Consider the following 16,607-nt stretch of genomic DNA (forward strand, 5'->3'; position numbering starts at 1 on the left):
AAAAAGATAGAGAAATTAACATAATCTATTTGATCAGTGGATTTTAAAAAATTATTTTCCTGATGAGTGAATTACTACAGCTTTTCTAGATGAAATTCAAGTGACTTCAGCTGGTGCCTTGACTGTGGTCACCTTCAGAGGCACCTCTTATAAATCCAAACAAGCAGTATATTCCAGTGTGATTTAAACTTTCCTATTTTGTCTTTAGGAAAACAGAACTGCTGTATATCTGATGAAAGGAGGAAGGGAATAGTTTTATTAGTGTCTTATGAAAAGAATATCTTGAGAAAGAGATTTAAACTCATGTGTCCTGTACTTGCAACAGTATTTTGTGATTATGTTGTGCTGACTGTCTGAGAAACAGTACTGAAGGTGTAGGGTAGCGGGAGAGGAAAGGGAGATAGATAGAAGATCTTGCGAGGCCCTATGGAATCTCTTTCCCTGGCTAGTTAACAAAGAATGCACGATGTAAATGTACTGTAATATATAGCATGGATATCTACCCTTGTTTTTAACTTTATGACTGCTTAAGAACATTGAGAAAATGTGTGTATACATGAGTGGGGTGAATAGAAATGGTCCTCATACCTGACACAACTTAGTAGAATTGAAGACTACCGAAGTCTGTGTTTGGAAGCAAGGATAAAGTTAGGTATGTATTTATTTATTCTTCTTGACTTGTCTCCGAGAGACCTACTTACCTTGGTGTATGGATGTTCACTATATTGGTTTATGTTACGCAGTCAGCCTGGACTTTTCTGACCTGTAGCGAGCTTTAGTCAGGTAAACTCTTATGGAATTCACTGTGGTAAATTAGCAAAAAGATAGTTTATAAGTGCATGATTTATGTCAGTAGAAGTTAATGGACATATACCACACCTTTGCAAACCCTTCTATTTAAGAACGTGAAAAAACATATAGTTATCCAAGTATATGGGATAGTCCTTACTGCTGTGTTAAATGGATTTTAAATAGCTCCAATATGTGTCAGAGAACTACTTTCCCTATATGACAAGATGTGCAGTGTAGACTTGTGTGCCTTGGTTACATGGGGAGGGGATGATCAGCTGAACTTCTTGTGGGCGCTGGTGCACCTGTGTGCAAGTCATTGCTCCAACCTTCTTTGTCACTACTGGGATGTAAGGACCATACAAGTGTTAGTGAAGAGGTGAATCTTTAATGTGACTTAAGTAAGAAACCTGTGTTTAAATTCTAGATTAAGCAAACCAATATATGTGTACCTGGTCAGTTTTCTTCTCCATCAGCTGGTTGAATAGTGATATGGAGAATTTGTTACTTCAGGGCTGCTGTACGGAGTAAGATTGGGGGTTCAGTTTTGGGTGTGTTTTTTTTTTTTGTGGGGTTTGAAGGTATTGCATCAACAGTTTATGTGTTTTAGGAGACAATCTTTGGTAGGAGGGTTATTTGATAGAAAATTAAATGTAATTTTGATCCCATAAAGCATGAACTAAGTGCTTTTTGGAGACAATACCACTTCTCTCTTCAGTGGTGACTTATTACCACCATTGCTATTAGTAGGTAGAGGATATTTAAAATGAAATATGATGCTTCTTAATGTCATAGCAAATAGCAACAAAAGATAAATCAGTAGTTAAATTAGCATATTGACTGGTTGGGTGACAAATGTATAACAATCAACTCTAGCAATAAGTAACTTGAAACAAAATATTTTTCAAGGGGTTTTGGAGGTCCTTGTCTATTTTAGAGTAAACATAGTTTGCCATGCATTGCCTTTTATTAATTTGCTCTCCAAGACATAAATTTCCAAGGCTAATTGCATCAGATGCCTTGCTGTGGTGAGCATCAAATAACCAACTATTATTAAAAGAGAAACTAAAACATGATAAAATCAGTTTTCTTTTGTGCTTTTCCTGGAAAATATATGAGGTGATAAAGGAAAGCGTATCAAGCAAAATCAGAGTGCATTTCAATTGGAGTTCTGTATGGAGGTAACCTGGTTGTTTATTTCTTTGTACCTGAGCATACTCATTTTGTTCATCTTGTACCTGGATTTTTCTGCTTCTGAGAATATCAGTACATCTAGTGGGTAGCCATGGGCAGCAGGTGGCTGTGATCCCAGCTCCCAGGTGCTTCAATCAGCAGGGTCTGGGTGAACCAGTCACTGTTTTAATGTGCCACTCCACTAGAAACATTCCTGGTTGTAACTTCTCATCTGATGCCTTTTTGGATCTACAGCACAGCTTCTGCAGGATGGGGAATCAACTACAAACCTGCCTGACTTTCCTCCATCATAGGACACCTTCTGCAGGCCTTCACTGGACATGGACATTTCAGGCTTCTGGTGTTAACTGTTTTGTGATCTCTCAGGAAAACAAGGCAGAGAGATTTAACCAGGGATTTTTTCCTAACCATAAAAACTTTTCTTTTAGAAGAGAACTTCAGATTTCTGAAAACAGGAATACTGAAGTATACCTTTCATTTGTCTAGTTCATATTAGCATTTGAAGTCTATTACCTTCTTTCTTTTTTTCTGCAAGCATTCCTTTTTTGAAGTGGTCGTTACTATGCTTTTAATTAGAGCTCTTCTGCTGTATACTCTGTGCTGATGTGTTTTGGTTGCTGCCTGTCATCATTCTTGTCTTATGTTCTTTAGGAGTCAATATATAGTTAAGGCATCCTTCTGCTTTGCTGGGTCACTACCAAGGCTGCAATCAGATATCTTCAGTGAGTTTTCAAACACCATTTCAGGTCAAACGGCTGTTACAGTAGACTTGTGTGGAGCACAATTATACACATCTCAAAAATATGTCATGAACTACAGTTTGTGGATTGTGTAGATGCACACTGTTCTACCATACTCTGCTTGCAGAAGTTTTCATGGTCTGAAACTTCTTCTACCTTTCAAAAGCTTCCAGATGTATCTCCACAGTTTATTTGTGCACAGGTAAAAGGATGAGAGAACACTTTTATTGGTGTGCATATTGTAGGTTTTCATTATCTGCTTAAGGTTATGTATATGTGGTCTTTGCAGGCAGGTGTGGGAGAGATGTAAGGGACTCTGCTGGTGCTCCAATATGTCTCAAATTCATGTAAATGTGCTTACCTAGCTCAGACCTAGCACTGTGCTAATAAATCCTGCTGAGAGACACAGTATATTAGTTCAGGCTTAATGATGTGCTAATACAGTTACCTGCTGAAAAGCTATGCAGGCATGCATAAGTCACTCTATCCCCTTGAACTTTTCTTTTAGCAGGATTAGGACTCAGGTAATTCATAGGCAGAGAGTCTTGAGCCTTTCGGGTTTTTTTTTAATAAGAACAGCCTACTTAATCCATTTGACTCTCTGATGAATAAAGATGCTTGTACTCTGTGCTTCTGTGGAGATAGGCACAGCTGGGGAGAGAGGATTTGCTCCTGTGTTTAGATGTGGTGAAGTTCCTAGCTGTTTTCTGATGCAGTGTGAAACTGTTCAAGATCGCTTAATTTCTATAACTCCCTGTGTCCATTTATAAACTTGAAGGTACTTCCCAGAGAAGTTGAAAGGTTTAATTGTGAAAATGTGTTCCTTAGGGCAGTTTCTGCGTTCAAAATACGGCCTCATTCCTTGGATTTTATCCAGTCCTAGCTTTTTATCTTCGTCAGAAAACAAAGTAAAGTTGGGTTAACAGAGTGCCTGCCCTTAACAGCAACATGACATGTCACACTGCTTCTGTACTTGGTCCTCGTGCCCGTCCCCCAGTGTGGAGTGACCAGAGCAGAGGTGCATCTTGCCCACTGGTCTGCTGTCCTCACAAATATCAGCAGGAGTTCATTTTATTTGAAGATAAAGGGAATAACAACTAGTGTCTCATTACCTGGCTAGGTGATACTAGCAACAGGGGAACAAAATACTTCATCTGTGAAATGTGTGTAAGTGGATGAGCTGGGGTTGCCAACCTGGATGGAGTTTCTAGGGTGAGGTATGGGGCTGGCGTAGCAGGGCCCCATAAAGCAGCATGTTTTGCAGCAAATTTCCTACTGTAAATGGAAAAAAAACCCTGGGATATTTTTCATAGACCTCTACCCATTTGTCAGCTGTCTGTGGAGGTATCATGGTGTTGGTATGGATGGCTTAATTTTTAAGCTCTTCTCCAAAGAGTTAGCTCTCCTGAGGATCTAGGTGTGGTCTATGGTTGCAGTTACTAAATTCAAGCCTAATTTGAGCAATTTATACCTGATTCCTAGGCTGGTCTCATTGCAGTAGAAATATCTTTAGGAAACTCCTGATTTCTTGGTGTATACTTCTGTAGTGTATTGCCGCATTACCGTGCTGTGGTATAATAACATATTCAAAATTGAGAGAATGTAAAGTTCCTCAAACTACTAAACGAGAGACATGCATGGAGAAAACTGAACCCTCAGTAGAGGAATGAGGAGGAAGAAAAACATCGGAGGTTATTCTGGACATAACCACTTAGTAAGATGTGCTGGCTAACCAGATCTCTTTGCATGTTCTTGACCTTCTGTACTGCCCAATTTAGACTCCAAAGGCCAACCAAATGTCTGACTCTTGCTGAGCATTTAATAGCCTGAGAGGTCTTCAGTCTGTACTAATTATCCACAGTTTGAAACCTGTATTAATTTTTGCATTTCTACTGTGTTTTTAGGCTGCCTGTTTGAAGATGACCTTTGCAAATCTTTTGAGATCTGTGTAAATGGTAAGTCTTCAATGTTTTGTTTGACTACTGTGTCCTCTGCTGTGTAATTGCTATGTGGTTGATTCAATAAGCCAAATCTATATATGAATGAGAAGGAGAGAAAAAAGGGAAAAAAAACCCCAACCAAACCCAAAACCAAAAAAATCCCCCCAAACCAAACTACCAGGTATGACTATTCTGGTCAGCAGTTAGGGGAAATTTAATAGATTTAAAAAATATATAAATATTCTCTCAACCTTGAACAACATCATCTCCTTTTATGAGAAATAGATTGTAATTAAATTAAACACACTGAAATATGTTAACATTTAATTTGTCTTAATACAGGGTGCAAATAACTGTTTTGTTATCTTCAGGTTGCTCATCCTTTCAGAGGAGGATGTTAAGTAATTATCAGTCTCCTTTTCTTCAAAAGGTTGTTATTTATTTTAGTAAGAAAGGTCTCAAAGGAATACCATTGCTCTTGATTATGCTGCTTCCTTTTTCTGTGATTTTACTTGAACTACGCAGAAGCAGCTTTCTTCTGCTCTCCTTCACAATTTCTTTTCAGTAAGTCAAAAAAGCCAACACAAATGTATTAATGAGTCTAATGGAATAGTAGGAAAGACTTTTTCTGACAATAGTCAAAGATTGTTAATGTGCTATATGAAATCATTTAAGTTCTGATGAAGGAAGGACCATGTTTAGAGATCGATCTTTTGAAGCAATTACTGTTGTAAAATACGTAGATCAACAATTCGGCTTTTTTACAATTAAGTATTATATATGAAATTTCTCTTTGTGAATGTATGGCATAAAGAAGTAGTTTTGTTTTCCATCAAACACAGGAGCCAATAATATGGGTCTATTAATTGATAAACTTTATTAATATCCTAATTAAACATCTAAGATGAAATGAGATTAATTTTACAGTATTGTTGAACATCAGACAAATGCATGCAGGAGAGGAAATAAAAGACAGAACTATGGTTGAGGAGTTAGGAAGAATTAAAATAGGTAGAAGGTTAGAAACAGTGCATTTATTAACATCTCCAAAGGTAATTCTTGTGTGAAACTGTCATTTGAAGTTGTTCCAATAATTGCAAAAACTCTGCATTGTTAATTTCCTTGACTGACACTAGGAATGTTAGTGGCACTTTTCTACAGTGGTACATCTTGCTGACTACCAATGATATTCAGTGCCTAGCTGTAGTCTTCCCCAATGCAAGTATATTTGATGGGGTTTTATAATAGGCCATATTATATCTGGCAGACAGTGTATAATGGGGAATTTATGCAACAGATGACAGTAAAGAAATGTATGTACTTTAAATGATAGCAAAAAGTCTTCAAGAGAGATGAAGTAACCTTTATAGGAACATAGCTTCTTGATTTACCTGTTTTCTTAATTGAAGATGTGCTTTCTAAAAACTTGACGTGACTTTCTTTAACATCAAAATTAAACTGTGGAAACTGTATCTTTGAATTCAGAATGGACCTTTTCTGTAGATCTACTCTTATTTTGGTATAACTAACTTAAAGGAAGGTCAGTAATAAGCTAGTCAATCAGTGATATTTCCTAATGGATGTTCTTAATTAAAAAAAAAAAATACATGCAGGGAATCTGTTAATGTGTTTAAGGTCACTGCAAAGTATTTCTTTTTTTTTTTTGGTCCATAACTGGGCAAATGTTGTCTAGAGTGGGTTTTAAATGCTGTCCTTGAGGCAAGTAAAAATACATCATTCTTGAGAAAATTCACAGGATCTTTGGAAGATCATACTTTGAAGTACTAAAATACCATCAGAATTTACTTTTTATATGTACCAGAAAAGTAGAGGGCCACTTGCTTATGAGCAGTCCTTCCCATTTTTCCTGTCCAAACTCCTTCTGGTTCAACTGTATCTCTGAAGTTCTTCAGAAATACAGATATATTAAAATATGAGTGCTTTGCTGGATTGAAAGCTCAGGAACTTAAGTCTGCGTAGGTCACCATGCTCAGGAGCAGAGCTTTCTTTGTGTATTGCTAGGTCATGGAAAGGTTTGCCTCCTTTCTTGTCACACAAGTGCATATTTCTGAAGTACATTGTGAATGTGGGTAAGAAACAGCAGCTACTTTTGGGTAGCATCTTTGAAACATCTGTGATCTGCAGATCTGAGTCTGACTCCTGCAGGAAGGCTGATAATTTTGATCTTTCTCTTGGCCTCCAGCAAAGGTAACTGAACTGACTGTGTTTTCAAAACTGAAACTGGGTTTGCCTATTGAAGACATAAGTCACAGTATTTGTTATCTCATGTTATGTCATCAACTGGAGACTTCAAGTACCTGTCATGCATCAGGCTTGTGAAAGGATAACCAAAACACCAATTACTGAGCTGTTTCATAACTTTCAAAAAAATACTATTCTTATTTATTTTGAAGAAGAGATTAAGTGACTGAAAGACTTTGATAAATGTTCATTTGTATAAATAAAAAAGGAATGTTAAAAGAAATTTCTTCTATTGTTAAAAGCAATGTAATTCAGTTGTAAGATCTGATATAAACAGCATAACTGTATCAGTTACATTGCTTACATCTGTTTAGGTCATGTGCCATTTTCACAGGGCAAAGAACCTGCTGTAATAATGATTGTTGACTTTTCTGCCACTTTCCCTCATCATATAAATGTCTCTTGGCTTCAGTGATGGGTTCTCACTTATGTTTGTTTAATAGCTCCAGCAGCATTCATGCAATATTAATTTATTTCCATAAACCTTTTATCAGTTTCCTGAGCTGCACTGACTCATCAAGTGGTTAAAAAGGGACATATTGTGTCATGTTTATTTTAATGGCATAAGGATAAGCCAGGCAAAAAGACTGTTTGTTTTCCTGGACTCTTCCTTAGCAAAGCTAGAACTTTGCAGGGTAAAGTGGCTTAAGGGTCACTTATTTCACTTCTGGTACATCCTTACTTCTATTCTACAGTTGGAGGAACTGATATTTTCACCCATATAAAATGCTCGAAGCTTGCATCTAAAAAACTTGATATGAAAGGTGGATATGCTTATGAGCTGCAGACCCTAATAGAAAATAATCTGTCATGCTATAAGCTTGGAAATGCTTGCTCCTCAAGATGTGCTGATAAACTGCTACAGATGCCAAAGGAAGCAAATAACATCATCTTAATTAAACAAGATATATAGAAGTAAAAAGAACAATATAAGAGAGAGGATTTGAAATGAGGGTATGTGTAGTGGCTCAGCTGTGGGTAAAGAAGGATATGGCATTCACGTGTTCACGTAAGTTTTGCTGTCTGGGTTAGAAGCTTAAGCAAATGAGTTTGCATGTGTGTGTATTTTCATTTTCTTAACCTTTATGCCTAGAATGTGTTTGTATGAAAAGGAAAGAAAAAGAAGCGTCAAGAAGGAATTTTTAGACAATCTCTGAGATGGAGATCCTTCACTTATCCTTGAACACTCCTTGTATTTATATATGAAACCTAGTACAGTTAGATAAGTGGGTATATGTCATGTTCTGTTTTGCATTTTAAGTTATAAATAAAGCGGTTCATGTAAAACATCAGCTCCTGTAGCTTCCTCGTTGGAAGGCTTAAACAAACTGTCTCCTGAAAGCAGCAAAGCTAGTTCTTACCCTCTCTTATGAAACCATGCTATTGAATTCTGGTAGTGCCACTGGGAAAGACACCATGTGGTATAGATAAAAGCATTCATTTCAAAATAACCATCCTTTATTGTCCTCATTCCTCCCTTTATTAAACTGTTTGGACTGCTTGAACTGCTCATTTAGAAGGATGGCATTCTTTCCTTTAGGTTTAATCTCCAGATATTTTGCTTCAGAAAGAAGCTTTGTGCTGCGCTTTATCCATGCGTGGATACCATGATATCTTTGCTCCTTATCAACAGAGCCTTTATAAATCAGGGCAGTTTTATTTATGAAGGATGTTGTGGCTGCAAGCCTCCTTCCTGCATGAAATCATAACAGGGTTCATGCGGACAAGATCAGATTGTAGAAAACAGCTCTGTGAGGCCAACCAAAAAAGTTAATTAAATACAGTCATTGGTGCAGTGTGCATCATTAAGTCAAGCCTCACTGACAACCACTAAACTTCTAGGAAGACACGGTCTAATGTCTGCAGTAGTGTTTGAAGATGCTGTGCTCCTGAAAGGCTGTATAAACAGCTATGCACAGCTGAATCAATATTGCTTTATGTATGCAAGCTGCACTTGTTAGGAGGGACTTAGGTTAGCATGGTGTGTCAAAGGTGTCCAAGCATTGCAGTACAAAGTCATAAGACTTTCCAAGTTTGGATGTCTCCAGATAGTTCAGAATATTAATGTACTTTCTTCCTCAGCTACAGAGCCCCTTGAACATTTGGAGTATAAGTGATTGCATGTGCTGGTGATGAGCCATAAATGGTAAACATGTGCTACAGATGATAAGGGAGAGGAGTCAGGATCCCTGAAATGGTTTCTTGAACTTAATGTGTTACACTTTGTGGTTTTCCAGATCATTGCCTAGTAGGATGGAATTACAGAGGGAGATGCACCTCAGCATTGTTTAGCTAACAGATGTCTGCAGCTACATCTGCATTTGCAAGGCACTGCTTTTACAAAGGCTGTTGAATTTTTGTCAAATGACACTATAAATCTGTGCCTAAGCTTTCTGAAGCTTTTCAGTAAGCATCAGCGCTTGTTATAACTAAATTCAGACTTCTGAGGAGTAATGCTAAGTGGTACCTCTACATACTGTTGCTTTATTGTGTGTACAGAGAATTTCTGTGCTTTCCAAGGATGTGGGAATTCTTCACAAATAACTGAAGTCCTAATACCACCCTATGAGGTAAACCTGATTTTGTCATTTCTAATCTGAATTATGAAGTAAATGGGAATACATGTATGTTTGGAGTAAAAACCTGACCAATTATTTAAATACAAGGATTTCCTTTCTATGGTTCTTCCATACCAGTTCAAGGAGATTATGGGATTTTTTTGGTCAGAGACTTAATTTTTTAAAATACACTTTGAATAAGTAGGTCAGAATAATGTCAGAATCTGGTGTGATACTCAAGAATGAGTAAACTTTAAAATCTACCATTGTATAATGGTATTCTGAAAACCCACACCTTCAGAAGTATTTATACACTTCATTCAACTGAAATCAGGGGTGAGTTAACACCCAAATAGTCCTGAAAATTTGTGGTTATGAGGATGGTGCCTTAGTTATTAGGAATATTTTACATTTCTTAAAGAGTTCATACACACCTTTTAAAATAATTGTGTGGAAATAAATACCAAGATTAAAATTTGCTCATTGTTTTCCCCACACTTGTTCTCCATTAGATTATGTGACAGAGTCATGTAATAGGAGCAAGTAAATGATATGGACTTTGGGAAGAAGACTTCAGGTTCCCATTAGCCTATGTACTCCCTCACGTTACCTCTCACTTCCCTTTGTCTTATGAAGGTCTAAAGACACCTGTATTAATAACAGTGTCAGAGCTCCTCAGGCTTAATGAGCAGAAGAGATGTTGCAACACAACTTCTATTACCAATGGTGGTAACACAATGAAAGGGAGCAAGTCATTGTGACTGGATGAATTTGAGGATTTCTCAGCTCTAGTCTGCCCTACCATGCTGCTGCTTTGCAAATAAATTGTACCAGCTCAGCAGATACACTGTGTTCACTAACACTGTCAACATTGGTAGTGAGTGTTTCTGAGCTATATGAGGTAAAAGCACTGTGAAAAAATAACATTTGAGTTTTACCATGAGGTTAAAAATGCCAGTGCAGTGATGACTTCATCTGCTTTACCTTGCAATAGTGTGGTGCTTTTTTTTCTTTTCTGAAGAAAAGGTCTATCTATCTTCCAAGCTATCTATTTGTGTCTTGTGTTTGTCTCAATGTGGTAGTAAACCAGCTACCTGTGTGATGGTGGGGTAGAAGTGTCTAGCACAACTGGCATTAAAACTGAAGTAGTGATGAAAGGTGAAGTTACAATCTTCCCATTAGAAAAAGATGCTTAGCTTGATAATGCAAATATGGTTATCTACCATCACAGCTGTCACTTATCAGGGGGTTTCTTGTGGAGAATCTCAAGTTGTAGCTCTTGCAGGGAACAAAACCATCACTCAGACTTCACCGGTAGCCTGCTGTTCAGCACCAAGTGAGAGGCAAGTATGTGCAACCATAAATCTACCACCAGCCATGGGTAATCCTTTATATTTCTGTGTCCTGTACTAGGAAATAAGTCTTGGAGTTACTGAGTGTTGCACAGTCTTATTTCCTGTGGACAGACCTCCTTTTTCTTACAGCTCAGGTGAGAATGCTGCTGTGTTGTCACATGGAAACTTTCATTTCTATCTTAGTGTTGTGACTTGTGGTAGTGTATTTTCTTGCTCCAAATATCAGTATTGGGTTTCACAGAACCAGGGCAAGCACTGCAAGTAAAACTGCTTAACCAGTGTATGTCTGAGTGATTTTGGGGGGATTTTGGTGTTTGATTCAAGAAGTTTGGTTAAAAGACTCCACCTCCCCCTGTAGGTTGGGGGGGGAGGGGGCAGGAGGGGCCTAGATCGTTGGAGAGTAAACTTAATTATCTAGCATCTCTCTCTTTTACCCAAACTATGTATTTGCAGTGATAAGGTGGATGAGTCTCCAAAATCTAATGTAATGATCTGATACTAGGTAGGATTGAAGTTCTGGAATTTTTTTATTTGCCTTTTTTTTTTTTTCTTTTTAAACAGTCAGTATTTCTCCATTGAATATTTGAGTTGATATGAAGCCGTCACTCTTACAAGACCTGTGTGTGCATTTATTAGAAAAAACAACCAAATCCTATTTGTCTGCTGCTTTTTGGAACTTGTACTAGGCAGGATACATACAATTTAGGGTGACTTTGAAAATGTATGTTACACAAGCATATCAAATGTTTCATTAAAATATATTCAGGTATTTGAGAGATTGGCTGTATTGTGTATCTTACTAGTGTGTGGTGGACCCCTTTGTTAACTCTTTCTGGGTAAGCTATGTAGCAGCTGTTGGTACGTTTGTTGGACATGTTCAGAGTTGTTCCCTATTTCATTATTTTATTGCACTCAAAAAAACTAAAAAAAAAAACCCCCTCGACCTGTAACATTTGGGAGACCATGGAAAAGTACAGCCCATTTGAAAAAAGGCATTAGGGAGTCTCAGTAAAATTTGTGCCTGATGAATCATGAAACACAAGAGCCTGAAAAGGACAGCGTGGTCTGTGGAGAAGAGGAGAACACCAAGGGATCATGCTCTGGCAATGAGGTGGAAAGCAAATGAATCCTGGTTTGGAGTGACACTGCAGCAGTGTGCGTCTGCTGAAAATCCATCATACTTTCTCCCCTTCTTGTGTCAAGGGGCATTCAGAAGTGTTATAGTTTACTTCATGATTAAGGTGTTTGTGTTGTGGCTCTGGAAAAAAAGAATAATATCCACATTTTTTTCTTTAAATTGTTCACCTCTATTAAAAAAAAAAAAAACAAACCCAAACACACCACAACAAAAAACCTGCATAAACATATGTATGAAAAAAGAATAGTAATAAAAATAGTAAAAACAAAGGAGATGTGAAATTGGTGAGTTGGCAGTGACAGCTACACAGCCATATTGTGATTATTGGGCAGCTCCAGATTTGAATGAGATACCTTTTTAATTTTTTTTTTTTTTCTGGTGTATCTTCTGCTTAGCATGTTGATTACTTATGAAGGTGTAATTCCAAAAATGAAGTACATAACTTTGGATCTGCTTGCTTATTTTGGGCTTCACCTAATCTCTGTTAGATGTGAAACTGTGATATTTGCCTTTGTCTCTCTGAATATCAATAAGTGAATATTGTCTCAGTGCAGTGGTGGTTAACTGGGTCAATCAGATTAATTATTATCATTAATTATCAGGGTACTTTGGTAATTAACAGAGGCATTAACAGGAGTGTCTAAAAGAAGATAGACTAGAAAACTTTGAACACGTTTCCTGCCTGAGAAAAATTGTATGGTTTTTTTAATAATCTTGCTGCTTGTATCTTTCTTTTTGAAAACTTCAGTAACCCTGTCTAATAGTACATATGCTTAAAATATGGGATCATGAATCAGACTATATATTTTCAAAATGTACCAATCTTACAAGACCATTAATGAATGATGCTTGAACTATTCACCCTGCATTTTCTTGTGTGTGTGGGAGGCAAAGCTGTAGATTTCTTAAATGTCTTCTGAATAACATCCTTTTGGATGTTTCTTTACAGTTACAAGTTTCTCTGTGCTTAAGATGCCATACTTTCCTCCCGCCTCTTTTTTTCTTTTGTTTTTTTCTTCAAAAGTTCTGTCAAAAATCCTTCTCCCTGTTTGCCGGCCAGACTGTGCATCGGTTGACTGCTGTTGCATTGCAATAATCATTTAATGAACACCTTTTTCTTGCTGACTTTATAGCATTTGACAAGCACTAATAGGTTTTTGACTCTCAATCTGTCTTTAGACAGTAAACATAATGTGGGAAAAAATTAGTTATGGCTTGCAGGGGGGAAATGTTGTGGTCCTGGCTAAGTAACTTCTCAAAGAATATGAAAGTGGCAAGACCTTATGACTTGGATCACCTGAAAGCATATCTGCCTCAGCAGAGCAAAACTCTGATTGCAGTTTCTGCAAGGCACAGTGACTTTTTTGTTTGAAGGTAACTTGTATGTGAAAACATATTCAATAATAATTAACATTCATGATGTCATGTAAGAAGCTAAGGAGGAGGGAATTACTTTATAATATTCTAAATGAGATGAAAATTAATATGCACAAGAAAAATGTAAATATATAATATATATGAAAATAACTTTTAATGACTATGTTCTGAGCAGATGAACTAAACAGATACAACATTTTCTTTTCTTTTTTTTTTATTTTTAAATAAAGAAGTCTTATCCCAAGTTGTGTACCTTGATTTGGACTGGATTGGTTCCAAAGTAGAACATTCATCTAAAGAAAGCTGGAAAAGATATACCTTCTCTCTATTCTAATGCTTAGAATAAGTGCTCTGTAATAAAGAACAGTGAGAGGCTTTTTTGTTCTATGGCCTCACTTAATAAGTAAGAACAATCTGAAAGTGAACTAATCATAGTACTGTTGATTAATAGGTAAAGAACTGTTAATGAGAAGTCATTCTCCATTATAAGCCATTCCAAGCCTTTAATTTAACAGTTTTCTTTCATGCCCTACAACCTCCATGGCAACAGCAACAAAAGTTGCTCTAGAGGTAGACAGAACAATGTATTTTTTTGGTCCCAAACTATTTATTGTAATTTAGTCCTTTACTTAAATAGCTTTGGCTTCTGCTCTGTGTAAGTTGAGAAATATTTGGTTGCTTTTGCTGCTGTGTCAGAATGTTCCTCTATTGGCCCCAAGGTAGGATCAGCATGATTTAAGAAGTTTGGTAACAGCGGTGGATGTAAGGGAGAGTAAGGGAATACAACATTTAACATTTGGACTCTAAACTCTGCAAAGAAAGGAGTATGTCAAAAGGAAAATATTTTGGTTTTTAATGTAATGCAGCAGACATTTGTGTTAATATTGAATTCACAATATTCTGATAAGGTTGAAAACATGTGCCTAACTTATTCTATTTAATCTTAGTCCTTTTAGGATTGTATTTAGTCTTTCAGCTGCATTTTCTCACTGGCTCTTTTGGAGATTAGACTATACTATCATCATTTTTTCCTGGAAGTAACAGGACAGGTATGACTGTGAACAGTTCCACACTATGCAATTTTTCAATGGCAAGAATGTCTTTTGTTAGCTTTCTCTACCTGGTATTGGGCTGTAATTGATTCTTTCTCTATAATGGATGAGAAAGAGACATATTATCCAACCAGAAACTGTATAATGTGCTCGTGGGGGGAAAAAAAAAAAAAAAAGAGGGTAGAGTTGAAAACTAATGAGACCTTCCTTCAGATTTTTTTTCATTGCCCTGTCCTGATTTTTTTCATTGTCTTCTCTCTTGACTCTGCATTATGCTGCTCTATCTCTATTCCTGTGAAATTCAGATAAAAAGGGTATTAGGGGTAGATTGACAATTAGATGGATATTTTGATGGTATGATTACAATAGTTTCATAGTTTATTGGACACTTACAGAAGACAACCTGCAATACACAATCACAGTGGAAGCAGTTATACGGATTGTGTATTTCCAAAATTAAATAAGTTTGTTTCCTCTGGAGGCGGAGTGGTTTCTCGGGGTGTGTGTGGGGGGTGTTTTGTTTTTAAATTTTAATTCATTTTCTACCTTTAAGTAATAAACTTGACTGCTGCTTGTGTTTATTGTGATGTTAAAAAAAAAAAACAAAACAAAACCAAAAAAAAACCCAAAACCAAACCAACAACAAAAAACAAACCCCCAAACCTTTCCAAGTTATGGTAGTCTCCTGTTAGTCTTCTGATTTCACCTCTCTTTCTAGGATGTTGTTTCATTTCCCTTCAATGTTTAACTTGCAAGTTTGAGATGTAAAGATTTACTAGACTTCTACAATAATTAAGAGTTCCTACTTTACTGACAGCCTGCCTTCATTTTAATGCAATTTTGCTGATGGCTTATGCTGGGTAATTTCACGGAACAAACTGTTCTTTCACTGACAGTAGCTGTTAGAAAAGTTTCCTCTTGAATTTGTACCTATAATTTTGATGTCTTACATGTGTTTGAATGATTGTATTCTAAATATTTGATTCTTAAATGAGGTAATCTCTTTTTTTAAGTCTTCCACTTATTTTTTACTTAGTTCAAAAATTTCTGTGAATAATGGTTGGATAAAAATGGACCAATATGTTCAACAAAGCATAAGATAATGTAATGCTGATACACAGTTAAATACCAGTTGTATTCTATGTCTCAAATTCTTTTTATTCGCTTCAATTTTGTTATGGTAAATTTACTTTAGATGCCAAAGATCTGCTCAATATTTTTGTTAAAAATGTTTGAAATTGAGTCTAATACAAAGGTTTCCTTTTCTTTTAGTAGATCAGTCACTGTTTTAAATAGGGTCACTGCCTTTGCCTTGAAAGCCCAAGGGGTAGTCTTTCTGCTCCTTCAGTTAGAGTTCACCCATGCAAACATTTGAGTCAGAAATTATTATAACTGAAGAAATGGAAACATCTGAAAGGATTTTGGGCAGAAAAGAATCCCTTTTTTAGTGCTATTTCACTGAAGGGTGGAGTACTTAGTGGCAAAGGGTTGATGTACATGTTTAACATTGCAGTACAAATTATAAATCCATGTTCACTAAAAAGGTAATCAGCCAGTTAGTGCCCATTTCATGTCTCTAGATCTAATGCATTGCCGATTAGAAGTCATGACTTCTTGCTGGGTTTTATTTCAAATTATCAAAAAAGAGATTTATACTAGCCCCAAAAAAGTCTTCCCCCCCCCCCCCCCGCCCCAAGGAATTGGGTCATTGGGGGGTAAAATAATTTTGTTATTTCATGAAATATCACCTTCCATAAATGATGCCCAAAAAAGTTTTTTACAGGTTTCAATGTATTTTGTTGGCATGGTAATGGAAAATAAGTTATGACTGGAATAGAGGTTTATAGCATATTTTAGAATGGAAGACAGCTGCAGCTTCAAACAGGTTACTCCACCTCAAAAATCTGTAGAAAGAATCAGTTTACCACAAGGAATTCTTTTTCTATACCCAGGCATCTCTTGGCCAACACACATTAACTAAAACTCTCAGTTCTGGAGATGCCATACTGTGCTGATTTTGGCTGGAGTAGAGTTAATTTTCTTCACAGTAGCTAGTACGGGGCCATGCTTTGGATAGATTTGTGCTGAAAACAGTGTTGGTAACACTGGGATGTTTTCATTACTGCTGAGCAGCGCTTACCTAGAGCCAAGGCCTTCTCTGCTTCTCACCCCACCAGCGAGGAGGCTGGGGGGGCACAAGGA

At 36.8% G+C, this 16,607-nt stretch overlaps 1 protein-coding gene across 1 annotated transcript in view; it reads left to right on the plus strand.

Annotated features, from left to right (window-relative positions):
* Positions 1-16,607, plus strand: part of PTPRN2 (protein tyrosine phosphatase receptor type N2) — a 664,954-nt gene that overhangs the window by 65,004 nt on the left and 583,343 nt on the right. The window contains exon 2 of the mRNA XM_030008997.2: positions 4,628-4,678. Coding sequence (XP_029864857.1) covers positions 4,628-4,678 — 51 coding nt within the window. The remainder of the gene's footprint in view (positions 1-4,627; positions 4,679-16,607) is intronic.

The sequence above is a fragment of the Aquila chrysaetos genome, chromosome 3, assembly GCF_900496995.4.
Source record: "Aquila chrysaetos chrysaetos chromosome 3, bAquChr1.4, whole genome shotgun sequence".
Classification (NCBI taxonomy): domain Eukaryota; kingdom Metazoa; phylum Chordata; class Aves; order Accipitriformes; family Accipitridae; genus Aquila; species Aquila chrysaetos.